The sequence below is a fragment of the Bos javanicus genome, chromosome 6 (assembly GCF_032452875.1).
Source record: "Bos javanicus breed banteng chromosome 6, ARS-OSU_banteng_1.0, whole genome shotgun sequence".
Taxonomy (NCBI): domain Eukaryota; kingdom Metazoa; phylum Chordata; class Mammalia; order Artiodactyla; family Bovidae; genus Bos; species Bos javanicus.
This window is the reverse complement of record NC_083873.1, coordinates 58,785,010-58,805,585: the sequence shown is the minus strand read 5'-3', so window position 1 is coordinate 58,805,585 and position 20,576 is coordinate 58,785,010. Positions and strand designations below refer to the sequence as shown.

Here is a 20,576-nt window from a genome sequence, read left to right as displayed (position 1 = left end):
TGCTCTATTTTGAAAGTGTTTAAGCCAATTCTGTGTTTGCCAGGAATGTGGAAAACACATTCAGTACATGTGGAGTCCATCTATTGACTAAGAAAACTAGTTGACTAAAGGTAGTGGATTCTAAAGAATGTGGTAGAGTACCTGGCACGAAGTTGAATGCCCAATAATGATAGCTATTATAAATTTTTATTATGTCATATATTAGATAGATACCGTGTAGTCCCTGAAGCTAGTGACAGAATAAGCAGAGATGTTAATAAGTAATGAAAGAAGTAGCAAAGAAAAATGGGGAGAGAAGCTAAAGCCAAACCTTTCTGTCTCAGAAAGCCAAAGGGACAGTTTCTAGGAGATAGTCGATTTGTTGTAAATATTAGATGTAGGTTAAAAAGAACGACAAATATAATATAAAGATGAAAAACATACGATGAAAGAAATTAAAACCACCCGTAATCCCCAATCTAGAGATAAAAGTTGCTAACATTTTATTCTTTTCAGATCTTTGAACATGAATTTAAAAGCATAAGTGAGTAGATTTAGGTATATCACTAAACGTCTTGTTGTATCTCTTTTATCACTTAAACATAAGCATATCTTGATGTCAGTAAATATGTATATGCATTGTAATTTTCTGTCGAAGCATAGAATCCATTACAGGACTGAACATAATAGTAGATATTCTGGTAATTTGTTTTCCCACTTTATAAACAGTGTTCACTTACCTCTGTCTTTGGTGCCAGTTCATAGCTGAGGCTGTCTTTTTTGCCTCAACTGTATTCCTCTTTTATTTAGTTATTATTTTCGGCTGCCCTGGGTCCTTGTTGCTGCACAAGCTTTCTCTAGTTGCGGTGAGCATGGGCTCCTCTCTAGTTGCGATGCGTGGGCTGCTTGTGGTGGTGGCTTCTCTTGTGGCAGAGCACGGGCTCTGGAGCGTGGGCTCAGAAGCTGTAGCACATAGACTTAGTGCTCTTTGGCATGGGGAATCTTGCCCGGCCAGTGATCAAACCCATCTCCCTTGCACTGGCAGGTGGATTATTAACCACTGGACCAGGGAAGTTCCAGTCCTTTAATTTTTTTTCATCTATTCTTACCCTCTTGCAGTCTGTTCTTTATACTTTTGAATGGACAAATGCCATGACAAGCATTTTTGAACATACATCTTTGTATGTTTTTTGTTTGTTTATTTGTTTTTTGGCTGCAGCATGTGGGATCTTAGTTGCCTAACCGGAAGTGAACCCACGGCCCCTGCAGTGAAAGTGTGGCATCTGAACCACTGGATCCCCAGGGAAGTCTGTTTTGTTTTTAGACTAATTAGTTAGAGGTGGAATTGCTGGGTCCGACTAATGGGTATGCATAGTTGAGATTTTGATATATATTGCAGGTTTGCCCCCCATAAAGGTTTTTTAAAGTTTACTATTTTTAAATACCAGAAAATCCTTTTGCATATATGAAGGTCCCATTTCCCTATACCCTTGCCAACAATCTTTTTAATCTGATAGTCTTAGAAATTCTGGATCTCACTAAATTTCATACTAGTCTGTTACCTGTGAATATTTATGAGATTGCTAGAGAAAGGGTTAAGCTAGGGATTGCAAATATCGCTAATACCGTTGTTTCCTTTTCTGGGGTAGCAGTGGTTGATCTCGTCTGAATTAATTCCTTAAGGACAGTTATAATATTTGGTATACAAATGAAGTTCTTGAGTGAAGGGGGAAGAACTATAACAGAAAAACATAGTGCTTAACTTGATCCATTCAGTTCCAAGATTTTCTGTCATACTGCTTGTACACATGGGTGGATGTAGTGAAAATTAAATGTTACTGCCTTTGACATTTTTAAAGTGAGGGAAAAACTAGTAGAGGACTGTCATTTCGTAAATACAATTTAATTTATTTTTCTCCATTAAAGGAGTCCTTCCTCCCCAAAAGTACAGTTGTTGAACTTAAACCAAGTAAAAATTATAAAATTTAATAAGCTCTCAGATATGATTGGAAGTCTTATATATACTAGCTATGCTCTTAATTTTGCACTTATGGCCTAAGGAGATGTATTGGATGTCCACACCTAGGAGCTTCCAGGTTTGTTGTGTTCTTATTTTTATTAAAGCTAGATATCAGTGATTTTGTTTTGAATCTTCTCTTAGAGGCATTTTGTGCAATTTGTTTTGGCTGCTAAGGGAGAGTAGTTGCTGAACACCGATGGTTTGCCTGTGCTGCACCCTAACTGAGTGTAGGGATTTAAAATCGACAAACAAGAAATTATTAAAAAAATTGATTGGGTTGCTATAACCGTTCATTTTGTTGTTATCTTAGAAGGAGAGAAGTTTCAGATTATATTCTCTGTGGTTACTAGGACTGCTGTGGGTGATCTGCGTGGCTGTTGTACCTACGTGGAATGGGGATAATGTCACCTAGACTTTGCAGAACCGTCTGAATAAGATGGCAGGGAAAGTGAAGGACTGATTGTCATGTAGGGAGAACAGATATATGAGAGACTGAATTTAGTCTGTTGACTCTTGTCAACACATGGTTAAACTGAAATCCGGCAAGTGTATCAAACCTTGCATGTGCTTAGAAGGATTGAGCGAATTTTTAATTTAATCTTGAAGGTAGATTGGCTATAGCTGAAGCTAAGTAAAACGAGTATGTTTTAATTAAAATCTTTGGTTGCAGGTTAAGAAGAAAACCTAGCTTGTGAGCAAAATGGAATTTATTAGGTCATTGTTGAGTCTCATTGAATGTAAGAATAAACCTTTAGCACCTTAGTTTAAACATGTGAGTTCAGCAAAAAAATTAAGGGTAAGATTGGGCCCACCTTGTTCAAGTGCCCATTCCTTGTCCAGTTTGTGATGGCACAGGATATGTGCATGGGTACTAAGCTGCTTTAGTTGTGTCTGACTCTTTGTGACCCTATGGATTGTAGCCCACTAGGCTCCTCTGTCCATGGGATTCTCCAGGCAAGAATACTGGAGTGGGTTGCCATGCCTTCCTCCAGGGGATCTTCCTGACCCAGGGATTGAACCTGAGTCTGGTATTCTCCGCATTGGCAGGTTCTTTACCACTAGTGCCACCTGGGAAGCCCTACGGAATATGGAACCATCTAATAAATATATCTGTGGTTATAGGAGGCCATTGGGATGTCAAGTGGGGTGTAAGTCCTTAGGGAACATGGACTTGTAGCGAGCTGAATGGGCATTCTCTGAGATGTCTGTTATATTTTTGCTTTATATAGTGGATTACTTTTTATATTTAGTACTCAGAAACCTTTAAGAGTTATTTATTGCATTGTTTATAGTTTCATTTTAATATAAATAGAGAATAAGACTAAATCCTTTTTGATTTTTATATATCTCAGGCACTTTTTATGTTTGAGATGGCAGCACCTAGGAATAGCATAGTTCCTGCCATATAACACCCTTAGCAAATACTAGTGGTTGAATGAGTACTAGAGAGGAAGCAAGGCTCATTCGTAGGTGGCCTTGAATAACAAACTTACAGAGTGAACACTCGCTCCTCCAGAGTGACCTGGCAACTGCCTTTTAGATTTTTCTTTTCATTGGATTTCTTTTTTTTTTTTATTAGGCCAAAGTGAAAAGCCTTTATCTTGTGAATCACTGAACCAAACAAAAAGAGTTTACTGAGGTCCTTTTGAGGTGCATTTTTTGGGGTCTCTAGTTATGTATTGTCACGCATGCTTATAAAGACTTTTAAAGCCAAATGTTCGATGAAAACATTTTAGAAACATAAAATGTAGCACAGCAAAGTGTTTAAAGTCTTCAGTGGTTAGATATTGCTAGATATTCCACCTTCAAAGTGTAGCTGTACTCTGCCTCTTCCCACCTCTGCAGCTACCACCCTAATCCAAGGCTTCAAATTTCCTCTGTAACTGTGCAGAACAGCTTCCTAAATGGGCTCCCTGCATTCACTTTTATCCCTTGATATTGTGTAATCCAAAGGACATGACTTAACTTGGATTACTCACAGCTCTGCTGAAAATTCTCCGTATTGCATAGGAACCTGGAATGTTAGGTCCATGAATCAAAGTAAATTGGATGTGGTCAAGCAGGAGATGGCAAGTGTGAACATTGACATTTTAGGAATCAGTGAAATAAAAATGGATAGGAATGGGCAAGTTTAATTCAGATGACCATTATATCTACTACTGTGGGCAAGAATCCCTTAGAAGAAATGGAGTAGTCCTCAAGTCATCAGAGGTGTCCAAAATGCTGTACTTGGGTGCAATCTCAAAAGAGAACGATCTCAGTTCCATTCAGCATCATAATAATCCAAGTGTATGTCCCAGCCACTGATGCTGAAGAAATTAGTCGAATGGTTCTGTAAAGACCGACAACACCTTCTAGAACTAACACCCCAAAAAAGTTGTCCTTTTCATCATAAGGGATTGGAATGCAAAAGTAGGAAGTCAAGAGTTACCTGGGTAACAGTCAAATTTGGCCTTGGAGTGCAGAATGAAGCAGAGCAAAGGTTAAGAGAATTTTGCCAAGAGAACGCACTGTTCATAGCAAACACCCTTTTCCAACAACATGAGAGGTGACTTTATACATGGACATCACCAGATGGTCAGTACCGAAATCGGATTGTTTCTACTACCCTATCTAAAAGAGAACCCTTCATCCACTGTCTGTCTTTCATTCTGTTTTACTTTTCTTCATAGCACTTATAACTTGATGGCATATGTTTGTATCTATTTCTTCTTCTAGGTGCCAAGCTTTTTAGGGGCAGGAATTTTGTCTTTTTAAAAAAATTTATTTATTTTTAACTGAAGGATAATTGCATGGAATTTTGTCTGTCTGATTCACTCCTGTATCCTCAGTGCCTTGCACGTAATGGACACTCAGTAAATATTTGTTGACTACGTGAATAAATACACATGTTTATGTACTCTGGGGAGTCAGTGGGGGATATGGTGTATTACAGACCTAGCGCTGGTAAATGTGAGGGTGACTTGAATTTAGGAGATAGCAAGAAAAAAAGTCATTAGCATCCCATAGCATGTATATGTTTTTTAGAAAGTTGGTGGAAATGGTTGTTTTTGTAGTTAGAATTGATGTTTTATCAAACCACATTTGGTTATGTTTCGTTTAAGATGAAGATGATGACTTTGTGTGTAAGAAGACAGCCTCTAAATTAAAAGAAAATGGAGGATCTACAAATAGTTATCTTGGAGCATCAAACATGAAAAAGAATGAGGAAAACACTAAGACCAAGAATAAGCCTTTGTCACCAATAAAACTTACCCCCACATCAGTGCTTGATTATTTTGGAACTGGAAGCATCCAAAGATCAGATAAGAAGATGGTGGCAAGCAGAAGAAAAGAGGTGAGTGTTCTCCACGCAGGCAAGAATGTTCAGGATTTGTCCCCGTTCAGTGTTGTTAATAAGAGGTGAAATGTGAATTTTATAAATAGATCAACATTTTATTGATGAAAATAATTTTCCTATGGGTAAAAGGTGTGGATGCTGTTTTGGAGAATGAAGAAATTGGCATATCACACACTGAAGCTTCTAATATTTGAAAGTGGGAAAAGATCATTTAAATCATGAGAATAAATTGTAATTCTTAGTGTTTAAATACTCAGAATGTAAACTAATTTTACCGTTAACCTCAGCTAGACAAAACTGGACAACATAATTGTTCCCAAGTGAGGTCATGAATACGTAACTTAGAATAGAGCCCACCCATTCTGTACATTTGACCTTTCAGGCTGATGGTTGGATTTATCTTTTTTGGACACTTAGGAAACAGAAATACAGATAAGTAAAGTAGTTCCCTGCGTGGAAACCTGGCACGTGGTGTGTGTGTGTTGATTTCACTAGTGCCTCCATAAGACAGTGTAATCTCTCTCACTGTTGGTTTGCCAGTGTTGGGCTATTTCTGAAGTCAAGACATTAGATAGTATTTTGGGGATATTTCTTTTGAATATTTCAATAGAATACGTGAGAATCATCTGTCTGTAGGATATTTGCTCATTAGGAAATTGAATGTGGTCATGGAGTAGATGTGAACATAATTTTTTGGCTGATGCTGCATTGAGACTATATTTATCTCTCATTGGTGTATTGGGTTAGCCAAAAAGTTCATTCAGGTTTTTCCATACGGTTTTACAGAAAACCCAAACGAACTTGTTGGCCAACCCAATATTTATTCATCTACGTTTAAAAAAAAGCACCTTATTTTGAACTTAAGGTTAATGCTATTCTTGCTTGATTTTCTTTGAAATACAGCCTTCACAAAATGCAGATGATTCCAGATTAAATGATGAAGCCATCGCCAAGCAATTACAACTTGATGAAGATGCAGAGGTATTGGCATTTTCATTAGATAGTCGTAATCATTGGAGTTGTCACTTACTATTTAGTCTACTCAGGAGATAATTAGAGTAGTCTTATTTTGAATTGAGTCTCATTCTAAGAGTTATGTGTAAAATAAGTTAAGATCTAAAACTATATGAAAACCTAAGTTTATATAAAAGATAAATGATGAGAGCAGAGGATAATTGTTTAAAGATTTATTATTAGATTTCTTTGAATGGAAGCTTCCTTTAGTATAATTAAAATAATTTAACTTGGTCATATCTCTTTTCACTATGGACAATCTCATCTACTTCTGTGGCCTTAAGTAGTATGCATATGTTAGTGATTCCTTAAATCTGCCTTCATTCAGAGTACTGTTTGTAGTAAACCTGTTCCATTCATTTAATAAGTGTTCACTGAGCACTTACTGTGGCACACTTCTAGTTGTTAAGGCTACTGCAGTTAAAAAAAAAAATGTCATTATAAATGCTATGAGGACAAGTAAAGGGATAGCTGCTTTTGGGGGCAATCAATCCCTGGTGGCTCAGATGGTAAAGCGTCTGCCTGTGATGCGGGAGACCCGGGTTCGATCCCTGGGTTGGGAAGATCTCCTGGATAAGGAAACGGCAACCCAACCCACTCCAGTACTCTTGCCTGGAGAATCCCATGGACAGAGGAGCCTGGTAGGCTACAGTCCATGGGGTCACAAAGAGTCTGACATGACTGAGCGACTTCACTTTCACTTTCAATGGGGTTATTTAAATAAGAGGTTGGGAAACCCCTCTGAGGGAGTGACATTGGGGCATAAATTTAAGTGATAAGCTTCCCTCCACTTGGAGGAAGATTTCCTCTAAACAGAGAAAAGCAGGTGCAAGCCTCCTGAGGTAGAAATGTTTGAGCTTGATGACTTTGAAAGAAATAGCAGCAAATCTTGTTAAGTCATGACTGGTCTTTGGTACCTACCAGAAGGACTTGGGATGGAAAGGAGTCTGGATTTTAGTGTCTGTGAGATGAGAAGCCATTGGAGTACTGAATAGAGAAATGACATGACTTGATGGATCTTAAAAGAAAATTGTTTGGGCTGCTGTGAAGGTAATAAACCATGGTGGGGCAAAATCAGATCAGTTTGGAGACTGTTAGAGTGGGTGGGGGGCAAGAGACAATGTTGGCTTGTACCAGGGTGGTGGTAATGGAAGAGGTGGTGAGAAGTGGTCACAATCTGTATGTGCTTTTTGAAGATACAACCTTCAAGTTGTTGCTGATAGATTGAATGTAAGGTATGAGGGAAAGAGAAGATTCAAAGATAACTCCATGTTTTTTTTGGCTTGAGCAACTAGGTGAATGGTGTTATCATTTATAAAGACTGGAACATTGATACAGGGAAGTCAAGAAATCTGTTTTGCTCAGAAATGCCTGATAGGCTTCCAGATGGAGATGCAGAGTGGGTAGTTGGTAGAGGAATCTGGAGCTCAGGGGAGAGGTCTAAGCTGAAGATACTTATTTGGGATCAGCAGCATTTGAATGGTATTAAAACCAGTGTAACTAGATGAGATCATGGAGAGAATGTAAACAGGAAAGAAGTGTCAGAATTGAGCTCTGGGCCACTGTTAACAATGAGAGGTCAGGAAGAGGAGGAGGATCAAGCAGAGGAGATTTACCAAAGTGGCTAGGGAAGTGGAGCAATCAGGAAAGCTTGGTATTTTACGGGAGCCAAGTGAAGAAGGTTATTTCAAGGACAAGTGTTCATCTCTGTCAGAGGCTCCAGACCTTGGTGCCTGTTGTTTGAACCCTCTTCCTATTTATTAGCTTAAATGTCGCTTTCTCATATTCCCTAAACTATGTAAGAAATCCCTTCTGTGTACTTTACTGAACCCCCTGTACCTACTGTTAACATTCAAATGTCTTCTTAAATTGCTATTTAAATGTCTTCCTGTATGTCGACTTTAAACTCTACGTACCAGGGGTGTTTATGTCACAGCTATCGTACATTAGCGCCCGTTTTAGTGCTTGGCAAGGAAGAGGCTCTTGATAGCAGTTGTTGTGAGAGAGCAGTATTCCAGTCTTCTGCAGTGTATGTTGCTGTTCACGTTTTATTGATTTGGCAGTTTATAGATTGTGTTTTCAAAATCTTTTTCCATCTTACTGTCTATACTGAATTTTATAAACTACGTACAGGTATCCATATGACTCAGGGTAGCACACATGGCCTAGGTAAAACTGTGGAGTGAGTTTTAGGGACCTGACTTCTTATCTGTCCCAGATGCTGAAGGCTTACCCTATCCTTTCCAAACCAGGTGTGGCGCTTTGTATCACAATCCGCTATTTTCCCATTTCTGTCACATTCTTTCAGAATCTTGTTTGGGTAATTTATTAGTCTATGAAGGACTTTCAGGGTGTTAATAACTGACTGATGCCGTCCTTCTTAATTATCCCTCTAAGAGCTTCTGTTTTCCTCCCCTCCCCTTCACTTTCACCTTTTTGTTTATTCATTTAGTGAATGTGTGCCCAGAATCTAACGTGCAAGTCAGTATGTTAAACACTATCTGCTATGATAAACATTATATTAAAATATAAGACTTTGGATCACATAATACCATAATTACCAATAATGAATTTCTAATGGAAGTATTTAAGTTTCTTCTGAAACAATTAGAATCCTGTTTATTAGAAGTATACTACTACATAGTGTGAAATTTTAGAAAAATGATGTAAAGTTCAACCTTTACATTTACATCCTTGCAGGACCACTAGAAGTTTAGAGTTTGGAGGAACTTTATATGATGAAGTTTGTTTGTTTGTTTGTTTGTTTTAGAAATTAGATGTGTAGTTCAGTTATGGTAAAGAAATGCTAGGCAACAGAGAGCATACTGATGTGTGCCTGTCTGGCTTGCTCATAGTTCTGTGTAACTTGAGTTAATTCATTTTATAAACAAGAGGAGACTTGGTTACTGAGTTCTTACCAGGCTTATACCAGTTTGCAAATCTTTTCTTTTGGATTGGTTTTGAGGTCCTTTCCTTTGTTTGAATAAGGTATTGTATTAGGCCATTTTATCAAGGAGCATAAATTTATAATGAGAAATATAATCTGTTTCCACACATTCTCTTCTAGAAGAGTTCCATTTAATTCAAAGTAAAAATAGTAATATTTGGAAATAACAGCGTGGTAACTAGAATGTCTGTGTGTTATATTAGCATGTTAGGAAAACTTCTGGTATAATGACTTAAATTTTCAGAAGTTAAAACAGAAATTACTACTGTGTTGTATACCTTAAACTAGTATAAAATTGTTAAGTCTGCTATACTTCAGTTAAAAAAAAAGAACAGATACAGTTGAGTTAGTAATTGAAAATAGAAGTTTGATGATATTAGTGATAGTTGCATTGTATGTATCTTACTGTCATGTGCAAAGGAACTATATAATTTTCTTGATTTATTTAGTTTTTTGTGTCCCCATCCAGGCTATTGCTTTTTGCGTTAGGATAATGATTCTTTTCTGAGCCCTTCTTAGAGTTTAGAATAAATAGAAATGAGAGATCTGTAAGTATTGCATTGGGACCATTAAGAAAAAGCTAAAGACTTGGATCTTTATGCTCAGATCCATCTATCTTGCCTGCAAAATTAACAAAATATGTTCTGCAATCTAATTTGGCTTAGCAAAGCAAACCTGTGATACTTAACTTCTAAGTGAAAAAATGTCATAGTTACTTTCTAGAAAATCTTTTTCCAGTTTCTTTTAAGTATCACGAACTGAACATTTTAAAGCTTTTTATTTATAAAAAGAAAAAAAAAGCACCTCACTGTGTTGACACTTTTTATAGCTGGAGAGACAACTGCATGAAGATGAAGAGTTTGCCAGAACGTTGGCCATGTTGGATGAAGAACCCAAGGCCAAAAAGGTAGTGTTTTACCGGCTCTTTGCATTCTGAATGTACAATACAGATCAGTGTTTCCTTTCAGACCTTTGTATCCTAGGCTTTGGAGGTATAACCATGAATAACTCTTCTATCAGATCAGATCAGATCAGATCAGTCGTTCAGTCGTGTCCTACTCTTTGCGACCCCATGAATCGCAGCACGCCATCACCAACTCCTGGAGTTCACTCAGACTCATGTCCATCGAGTCATCCAGCCATCTCATCCTCTGTCGTCCCCTTCTCCTCTTGCCCCCAATCCCTGCCAGCATCAGAGTCTTTTCCAATGAGTCAACTCTTTGCATGAGGTGGCCAAAGTACTGGAGTTTCAGCTTTAGCATCATTCCTTCCAAAGAAATCCCAGGGCTGATCTCCTTCAGAATGGACTGGTTGGGTCTCCTTGCAGTCCAAGGGACTCTCAAGAGTCTTCTCCAACACCACAATTCCAAAGCATCAATTCTTCGGTGCCCAGCCTTCTTCACAGTCCAGCTCTCACATCCATACATGACCACAGGAAAAACCATAGCCTTGACTAGACAAACTTTTGTTGTCTTCTAGAGAGATGCTTAAAATTATTTCAGTTAATGAAAATGTTTTTGGGGAAGCTCATTGAGAAACTTATTCTTCCTAAAGGAAGATCGATAGGACCAAAGCTAATCAGAACCCTTCTTCACAAAAAAACAAATTGTAACTTTGGCTTTCTGTCCCAGAGAGGTTCTTATGTACTTCTTCAGAGAATAACACTGATAAATAAACATTTCAATGGAATCTAAAGTTTAATAACTATAATATTAATTACTGTATTTTTAAAAGCATAATTTGTTGTTTGTAGCTAGCTAACTTTAAGATCTGTATTAGGACAGTCTCAAATAGTGAGTATTTTGGGGAATCTCTGAAAGCATCAAGGTTTTTTTCTTTAAGCACTTGATCTCCAAAAATTAGCCTTATTTCTGTTGAATCACACTCTGTTAATATTGTCAGTATCAATCTGACCGTTTTAAGAGATATTACAGCAGGCAGATTGTAAGGCAGTATAGGGAATGGTGGAGACTTTGTCATTAGAAAAGCCTTATTATTTCATCTAAAGACATTCAAATTGAAAATACTGCATCATACACCCCAATTGTGACCTTTCTGCAAAATGGAGTTTTGAAGAGCAGTGGAGAGAATGGACATTTTTTTCTTTTTTGAGAAAGTACTCTGTTTTTCTTTTGAGCTTTAGATTGTTGTTAGTCTTTTGGGTTAGATTTTAGTTTTTAACTGCATGATGTGCTAACAGTTTGAGAATTGAGATGAAAGCAGCAGAAACAAGGCTTTCATTTTCAGAGTCACAAGTGGGGAACAACTGGGATAGTTTTTTTTAGGTCTGTTTTTATACTCTTTCATCTGTTTCCTTATCTGTAAAATTGAAAGTAATTAAACATGTTTCATCTGCCCCAGAAATTTTGTGTAAGAATGAATGAAAATTTATTGCATTGTTTTGCTACTTTGGAGGATGACCCTTAATCTTTGGTTGATTTTAACAACATACTTTGTGGTAAAAGTTTTCCTGTTGTCGCATTTGACGCTTTTTTACATTTTCTTAGGCTGAAAAGGATGCAGAAGAAAGAGAGACATTTTCATCTGTACAAGTCAATTTATGTAAAGCAGAGAAACCTAAATATCCTCATAAAGGTAAAACTAGCAGAACAAAGTAAGCCAGAACATTTATCTTTATAGAAGAAACTTCATGTAACCTTTTGTTTAAACATTTGTTCAATAATTGCCTGGTATTCTTTTTTTTTTAATTAACTTATTTTAATTGGAGGATAATTACTTTACAATATTGTGATGGTTTTGCTATACATCAGTATAAATCAGCCATAGGTATACATGTGTCTCCTTCATCCTGAGGAGCACCCCCCACCTCCCTCTCCACCCCATCCCTCTAGATTGTCACAGAGCACCTGTGTGACAGGTGCCTGTCACATGGTGATGGGTTTGGGTGCTCTGCTTCATATGTCAAACTTGCACTGGTTATTTGTTTTACATACGGTAATGTATGTTTCAATGCTATTCTCTCAAATCATCCCACCCTTGTCCTCTCCCACTGAGTCCAAAAGTCTCTTCTTTACATTTGTGTTTCCTTTGCTGCCTTGTATATAGGATCATTGGTACCATCTTCTAGATTGTATACAATTAATATACAGTATTTGTCTTTCTCTTTCTGACTTCCTTTACTCTGTATAATAATTGCCTGGTATTCTTAGGTTGACATTATTTCATAGTACTGGAGCATGTTCTACTTAGATGCTTGGCAAACTGTGTGGTTGTTAGCTGGTACAGAATGCCTGTCTGCTCTGTAATTGTTGTTTGGGTTCATGTTAATTTCCAAGTGTAGTGCAAGTGTGTGGACTTCAATACATGAAGACAAAAGACTAGATGTTTCAAGCTTATATAGTTGAATCGTCATCGTCCAGGTCATCTGAAGCTCTTCTGCTAGTTGTCTGTAGGTTTTAGTTTTTTTTCAGTTGTCCAGATATCTAAGCATGTGCTAGTGGTTAGATGTTAATAGCTGGGCTTAATCTTATAAGTATTAATGTATCTGTTCATATAATTTTAGTCTTGAAATCCCAGGATTCTTTCAGACTTTATTACAAGCAGAATTTTTATGTGACAGGATATTCTAATTAGTAACTTTTCTCTGTGAATTTTGAATCATTGAAGTTTATCTGTGGAATACAGTCCATGTTCTCAGATGTAGTTTACCATTTCATTTCAATTAATGAATAATTTATAGTTAAAAAGGCAGATCTCTTATTTTGAACTGGTTACACAAAGAAGTAATGTACAAATATTTAATTAAAAAAATGTTTTGTATAAACTTAAGAACTAAAATTTTAATGTGAATGTTATGAAGTCACCATATAACATCATGTCCTACTAAGATTATTCTGTTGAAAAATGAAAAAATAGTCTTGATATTGGGTATCATTTTGCAAAAACAACATTTATAATCCTTTCTTTCTTCCTCATAAAAACAGAACAATTTTCAGATGAAAGAAAGAACTTCAGCCCTAAGAAGCAAACTAAGTGTGAAGGTTCAAGACAATCCCAGCAACGTTCCAGGTCATCAGTTCATAAAACAGGAGAAACTTCTCCAAAAGCCAGTTCTAAGCTGGCACTTTTGAAAAAAAAAGAAGAGAGTTCTAATAAAGAAACAGAGTCTATGGCCTCAAAAAGAAAAGAAAATGTTATTGAGTTAAAAGAGACAAGAACTCCTAAGAAAATGAAAAGTTCTCCAGCTAAAAAAGAGGTAGACATTTTCGAAAAGGGTATCATTGAGGGGGTTGTGTGTTGATCTGGTTTGTTTTTAAGTTTTGTCTCTAACTTTATAAGGCATTATAGTATCTTAAAGATACTATCTTATTTAAAGATGCTGCTGCACAATATAGGTTATTATTAATAATATAGCTAAATAAGCCCGTATGTATTGAGGGTTAATGTGTATCAGATACTGTGCTCATACAGGTGATATGTCATTTAATCTTCACACAAGAGATATTTACTTTTATTATTCAACTTTTGAAGATGATAAAACAGGCTGAAAGGGTTTAAGTAGCTTTCCCAAGATCATCTGGTTGAGTGCATGGCAGAGTCATTTTGAATTCAGGTCCTCTAAGGCCAGTAAAAAGTAATGTAATATTGTGGCTCTGAACACAGACTCTGGAGCCAGTTTTGGATCATAGTCCTGCCACTGGGCAGATATGTGGCCTCGGTCTGGTTACTTCCCCTCTCTCTGCTTTGGTTTCTTCATTTGTAAAATTGGGATAATAATAGTATGCAATGAGATAATGTGTATAACCGCTTGGAACAGTGCCTGGTACATAATACATGCTATATAAATTTTGGCTATTATTAAAATAACTTATTTGGAATTGTCCTGAATGTATGCCTTTTTGCTCCTGTTTAACAGGAGCAAATCATTTTCAGAGGGATAAACAGTGAAGGAATGCAGAATGACTTTTAGAAGTTTTTTTGTTTTCATATATATTTGAGAATTGTTTCTTAGAGTCTCCAGTTTGAAACCACCTTATTAGGATCATAAGAGAAGCCACTGTTCCTTCAAGCCTCTTTGGCACTTGCAGTTAAAAGCAGAATATTATCTATTTTAAGTGCTCATCACCATTATTTTTTAGTGAAAAACTGAAATGCTGAATGATTTCTAGATGCTTTTGTTTTTGGTCAGTGCTAATAAATATGCTTAAGGGGACAATTAACTTTTTGGTCTCAGATTTTTCTTTGCAAAGTACTTAGCTGGAGAATGAATATTTTTCTTCAGACACACTAAACATGTTCAGTTTATAGACGCTTGTCTATTTTTATTAAAGCAGAATAATTTAAAAATGATACTGTTGCTATTCACCTTATTTTTCAAAGTTGAAATAGAAATGACTCAGAGAACTTAAGTAGTTTTGGGAACATGAAAGTCGGTTTTATAAATTCAGTCTATCTCAGTCAAATAATTTTGACTTCACAAATGAATGTGCTTTAGATTTCTTTTATAATTTGTTTATAATTCAGTTATTTTTTCACAGAATTATTATAAATGATTTTCCCATTTTGGCATGCATTGTACTTTCCTGTGACACTAGTTAAAAATATGATTTCCTCGGGCATGTGGTCTGGGCAGGTGTATTTCAACAAGCTTCTGAGATGATATGGTTGCATACCACCATTTGAGAACCACTGATAAAAAGTAGGATTAGAGTCTAGGATTAGCCTATAGCCTATGGCACAATTAACTCAAAACCAAAGCAACTTATTTTCTTTTGTTGATTAAATCATTTGTTTGTATAAAAGTGGCATTTTGTCTACTCTCAGAGGACTTTGAGGTGGCTTACAAGTTAAAAATAATGTAAAATTAGGAAGTGGAAAAAATGACAAAGATCATTCTTGTAGTAGTTCTTAATTATCTAAGATGTTCTTCCCCCAAATGTACACATGCTGGTTATACCTCCTATCTCTGGGTCAAAAACTTGGAGTGCATCCAGGGATTACAGTTTAAAAGATTTCCCCAGTACTTTCTGAGAGACACCCATGGTCAGATCCCTTGAGAGAAGCAGAATAGGAGAGATTAGACCCAGAAGGGAGAGTGGTGGCATACAGAATGTGTCTGCTTTTTGGAGTATAGCTCGCTTCTCATTTGAGCCAGGTGTTTATATAAAGCCGTTAATTCTCAGACTGTAGTGCCTATTTCCCCAGGAGTACAGGGGATAAGTTATATTAAGGGTATTCAGAGCCATTGGCTAAAATAGTGTATTTTCTTCTGTGATCGTTTACTTGGGAAAAAATTAATTTTTCCACTGAAATACACATGATATATTATGGAATAGCATTTAAAATTCACATGAATTTTTGAAATAAAACACATCTTTTTGTTTTGTGGCTTGGGGCTAGCAGCTTGGCTTGTATGCTCAGTCTACCCTGAGGTTTGTGCCTTTAGAGAGAGTTGCAGGGTTTAAGAAGGGCTTATGACAGGGCTGTGTGTAAGCCTGGCGTGTGTAGATCGGGACGTACCTATGTGGTTGAAAATGTTAGTATCAGGATCAAGCACCGAAGTGACTTACTGTTTATTTATTGATAAGTATTTTTATTTATTTTTTTATATGTATTTTTAATTTTGTAAGAATTTTGCATGACTTTATTCATTTTTCTTTCCGTCTCCGCAAAGTCTGTAAGTCCTGATGAGGCTGAAAAGAGACGCACTAATTATCAAGCTTACCGAAGCTACTTGAATCGAGAAGGTCCCAAAGCTCTGGGCTCCAAAGAAATACCAAAGGTAAGAACACTGAGAGGGTGTTTCAAGGCCTCTGGTCTATGGGTCCATGTATGTATTCACTATGTCTACAGTAGCAGAGAATTAATAATTAAAAATGAGCAGGGCTTCCCTGGTGGCTCAGTGGTAAAGAATCTGCCTGCCAAAGCAGGAGACATAGGTTCGACCCCTGGTCCAGGAAGATCCCACGTGCCGTGGAATAGCTAAGCCCGTGCGCTGCAGCTACTGAGCCTGTGCTCTAGAGCCTGAACCCTCAACTGCTGAGCCCATGTGCTGTAGCTGCTAAAGCCTGCGTGCCCTAGAGCCAGTACTCTGCAACAGAAGTCACTGCAGTGAGAAGCCCTCACACTGCAAGTAGAAAGTAGCCCCCGCTCACCACAAGAAAAAGCCCACACAGCAACAGACCCAGCACAGCCAAAAGTAAATAAATAAAAAAGAACAGGAAAACATTAGTCACCATCTTTACAAATTAGGATATAGGATACGGCAGTCACAAGACTAATGCTTTTTGCCTTCATTGTACTTAATTATTATAATTGTGATATGTGCCATAAGGGAAAAAGCAGAGATTCTTTTAGGGAATCTGGTCCTTAAGTGGAGTTGTGAACAGTATGACCAGGTTTGCATTTCAGGCTGAGCACTCTTGGCTGCTAAATATAGAGTGCAGTGGAGGGAGGGGGGAATAAATGCAGGCAGATCAATTAGCAGGGATGGTGAGAAATGATAGAGACTTGTCTAGAGTAGTAGCAGTGATCAGGCTGAGAAGTGAAGTAGCTTCAATGAAAAAGGAAAATCTATAGGATGTGGTGGTAATTGGGAGTGGGAACCGAGAAAGAATGAGCATGGGGTGATTTCCTCGTTACTGGCATGAGCATCTGTGAGTGGATGCTCATGCCGCTGGAGGCAGAGCAGATTTGGGGAGATGATAATGAGTTCATTGTGACCATGCTGTGCTTTAGATGTATGCAAGGTAGCCAGGTGGGAATATTCAGTGGACAGGAGGACTGGAGCTCAGAACAGAAGTCACGATGGGATGCAAAAGATTGGGCATTATTGGCGTGTAGAAAATGTTTGAAGGACTTGATGTCACCTGGCAAACAAGGACAGAATGAGAAGAGACCTTGGACCTAGCTTCCTCATGAAGTGGAGGAGGGTGAAACACAGAAACAGACGGAGGAGCAGCAGCCCCAGATAGAGGAGAGAAACCTGGTAAAGGTGGTATCACAGTAGCAAAGGGAGGAGAGAGTTTTAAAAAAACATTGAGAAGACTGAAAATTGTCCATTGCGTTCAGTAATGTGAATGATCCGTAGTGATCTAAGCAAAAGTTTTGATAGAATGATGGAGGCAGAACCTGGTGGAAGTGGGTTGAAGAGTGAGTGGGAGGAGATGAAATGGAGGCAGCATAAGTAGATGATGTTGGTTGTGAAGGGGAGAGGAGAGAGAGGACTTCTAGCTATAATGGGAGGTGGCTTTAGGGGGAAAATGTGAGCGTCTTTAAGGTTTGTTGCTGTTCAGTTGCTCAGTCACATCTGATTCTTTTGCGACCCCGTGGGCTGTAGCCTATCAGGCTCCTCTGTCCATGGGATTGCCCAGGCAGGAACACTGGAGCCAGTTGCTGTTCCCTACTCCAGGGGATCTACCCAGACCAGGGATTGAACTGTCATCTCTGTAATTGGCAGGCAGGTTCTTTACCACTGAGTCAGATACTTAAGGCATGTTTTTTTTGATCATGGAATTGATCTATCAGAAAGGGAGAGATTGAAGATATCCCAGAAAGAGAAGGATAATCAAAGGTACTATGAGGTTTCTGAGAATGTAGAAGGGCAGGGGATTCAGAACACAGATGGAGGTGTAGTTCCCATAATAAAGAGGCAGAGGATGAGCCAGAAGGGGCTAGTGGGCTGTGTAGGAGGCTGGAGGAAGATACCAGGCTTGCCTCCTGTATGAAAGATAAAAAAGCTTCTGCTTGAGAGGACTTGAGCCAAAGTGGTGTTCTTAGGGGGTGGCCAGGTTTCAGTGAAAGCAAGGCCATGGATGGAATATTGGAGAAGAGGTTGAGAATATTGGGTGGTTTGCTGGTCCTGCAATGAGAGTTCGAGAATGAAAGAGCGTGGTAGGGAGATCCACAAGGTCGTTTCAATCCTAGAGTCATAGGGACCTTGAGATGTTGTTAGTCAAACCTTTTCTCTCCAAACAGACTTACTACACTCCCCCTACCCTCCCAGCAACAGTTCTTCACCTGGATGGTGAAGGATTGAGCTTGTATTGGGGCAGTCTTTGAATTTTGCTTAGCTGCTTCTTTGCAAGCATGTTTTAAGTCTATGTTGATCTCAATCCTCTTTTCAAAAGTAATAAGTAACTTGGAATGACATATATTTTTCCTTTTGCTTGGGGTTATACCATATTGAACCATTGTGAAAGTAAAAAAAAATCTATACCTGTACACAGTTCCAATTAAGATTAAATGTCTTTCCATCTAGCCTTCTTTTGCCGAGTGTCTTTTGTCTTATCAGATTAACTTTTCAATCAAGAGATGGTATGATAGGGTAAGAGCTCAAACCTGTGTAGTTTTTTTCAGAATTGAAACTTTTTTTAGCAGAAGCAAGATATTCTGTAGGTGCATTACATCTGGTTGCTTACTTAAAGTTACACAAGTTAACTAGTGGTTTAAATATTTTTTAAACAGTGAGGATAGTATGAATGGATAATTTTAATAAGGTTTCCTAACCATACTGAACATACATTTTTTTTGTTGCTGGTTTTATAAGCTTGTTAAATGTTAACCTACATAAGAATTTCTCAGGATTTAATTTCAGTTTCTGCGTATTGACTGTAAATTTCCTGCAGATTTTTTCATGCTGAGATTATTTATGATGTCAAATGAGAAAAATCAACTTCCTGCAGTTTTGATGCCAAATATTTCTTTGGAAAGCTACCATGTAATTTCCTCTCTGCTTGAACATTTTGGTTTTTAGGGAGCTGAAAATTGCTTGGAAGGCCTTACGTTTGTAATCACAGGAGTGCTGGAGTCCATTGAACGAGATGAGGCCAAGTCTCTAATTGAGCGTTATGGGGGAAAAGTGACAGGAAATGTCAGCAAGAAAACCAACTATCTGGTCATGGGTCGTGACAGTGGCCAATCCAAGAGTGACAAGGTGGGTAGTGCCGTGCTCTCAGCAGGGAAGTAGCTTGCTCGCCTTGGCAGGCTCATGACGCACCCATGCGTAGTAGTGTCCTGTACACAGAGGGCAAGAGGAGGAAAGATGGGAAAGTAATTTCTTCTCCACGTTATTTCTTCTCCACAGAAGTGTTGTATGTCTTTGACCCTGGATTTTGGTTTCCCAGCTGAAGGCACAGTTCCTGTTTACTTGGCTTTCTTAGTGTAGTATTCTAGCCAGAATATTTTTTTTGAAGATAGAAGCAAATGCAGTTTTCCTCTAGAAGCAAAAGCAGTTTTCCTCTTTTTCTAGTCCTAAGTATTCCTATATATGCTGCTGTGAACTCCATCTTGAGTTTTTTAAGTGGAAACTCTCCTTTATACTTAGTTCCAAATAGTAGAATACCTGACTAACTGTGGTTTTGACAAATAGCTGCTTATTTCCTTACCTTATGAGGATTCCAGAGGTGGGCAGTTGCTGGGGATGGTTCAGCCCCTCAGAGATGTAGCTGGACTTAGCTCTGTCCTTCACTTCTGTCTTCATGCATGTTGCCTTGTGTGGCAAGCTGGCTGCTGCTCTCAAGTTCACATTCAAGGCAGGAAGTAGGGGGCAGTGGCAAGATGTTACACTAGGTGTAACTGACCATAAGAGTTTGCCCGGAAATACCTCTTATAGAATTCCACTTAAGTCTCATTGGCCAGAGCTGTCCTGTGGCCATTCAGAGTGATAGAGTTTGGGGAGGATGAAGATTCTTCTGATTCTTAGACCAGTCATAAGTCATCCCTTGGAGATAAGCACACTGCAGTTCTGTTAGCAGGGGAGACGGTGGAGGAAGTCTGCTAGCCAGTCGAGCCTGGCAGAGGGTGTGAAGAGCTGGACTTAGGCCTTAGAGGCTTTGACCTTCTTAGCGTAGAGAGAAAGGGAAAGCAGTCCACAAAAGGGGCAGTGTGATACCCCGGGTGCCAACCCACCATTCTTAGAGGAGGTTCTGTTATTTTCTTTTTAGCGATGCTTTTTCATGCATACTGTTTTAAAAAATATTCCAGTGTTACCTAGTTTACAAATGTGGTTTTTCACCTTCTGACAAGCCTGAGAATCATATTTCTTTTTTATAGAAAGTAACGGTTTCAGTGATTTGCATTTTAAATTAATAGGCAGCAGCCTTGGGAACAAATATTATTGATGAAGATGGCCTGTTGAATCTGATTCGAACTATGCCAGGCAAGAAGTCCAAGTATGAAATAGCCGCTGAAGCTGAGGTTTGTATAAAATGAACTTGACTTATTTCTGTTGGTGTATAGACCTTTCCTGTTTCATAGAGACATTTCTTGGGTGAATACAGGCCTGTGGGCTAAAAAATTAACTTTTCTTCCTGCTG

General features: G+C 38.2%; 1 protein-coding gene and 1 non-coding gene across 3 annotated transcripts in view; both read left to right on the top strand.

Annotated features, from left to right (window-relative positions):
- Positions 1–20,576, top strand: part of RFC1 (replication factor C subunit 1) — a 77,208-nt gene that overhangs the window by 36,657 nt on the left and 19,975 nt on the right. Inside the window, exons 2-10 of one of the 2 annotated variants that reach the window (XM_061421186.1) lie at positions 1,199–4,576; positions 5,104–5,336; positions 6,243–6,320; positions 10,130–10,207; positions 11,808–11,895; positions 13,245–13,516; positions 15,935–16,042; positions 19,016–19,195; positions 20,353–20,457. In XM_061421186.1, coding sequence (XP_061277170.1) covers positions 5,193–5,336; positions 6,243–6,320; positions 10,130–10,207; positions 11,808–11,895; positions 13,245–13,516; positions 15,935–16,042; positions 19,016–19,195; positions 20,353–20,457 — 1,053 coding nt within the window. In that variant the 5' untranslated portion in view covers positions 1,199–4,576; positions 5,104–5,192. The remainder of the gene's footprint in view (positions 1–1,198; positions 4,577–5,103; positions 5,337–6,242; positions 6,321–10,129; positions 10,208–11,807; positions 11,896–13,244; positions 13,517–15,934; positions 16,043–19,015; positions 19,196–20,352; positions 20,458–20,576) is intronic. The other variant, XM_061421185.1, reaches the window with a different exon arrangement.
- Positions 6,845–6,916, top strand: TRNAH-GUG (transfer RNA histidin (anticodon GUG)). Its single transcript has one exon. It is a non-coding gene; the product is annotated as a tRNA-His (tRNA).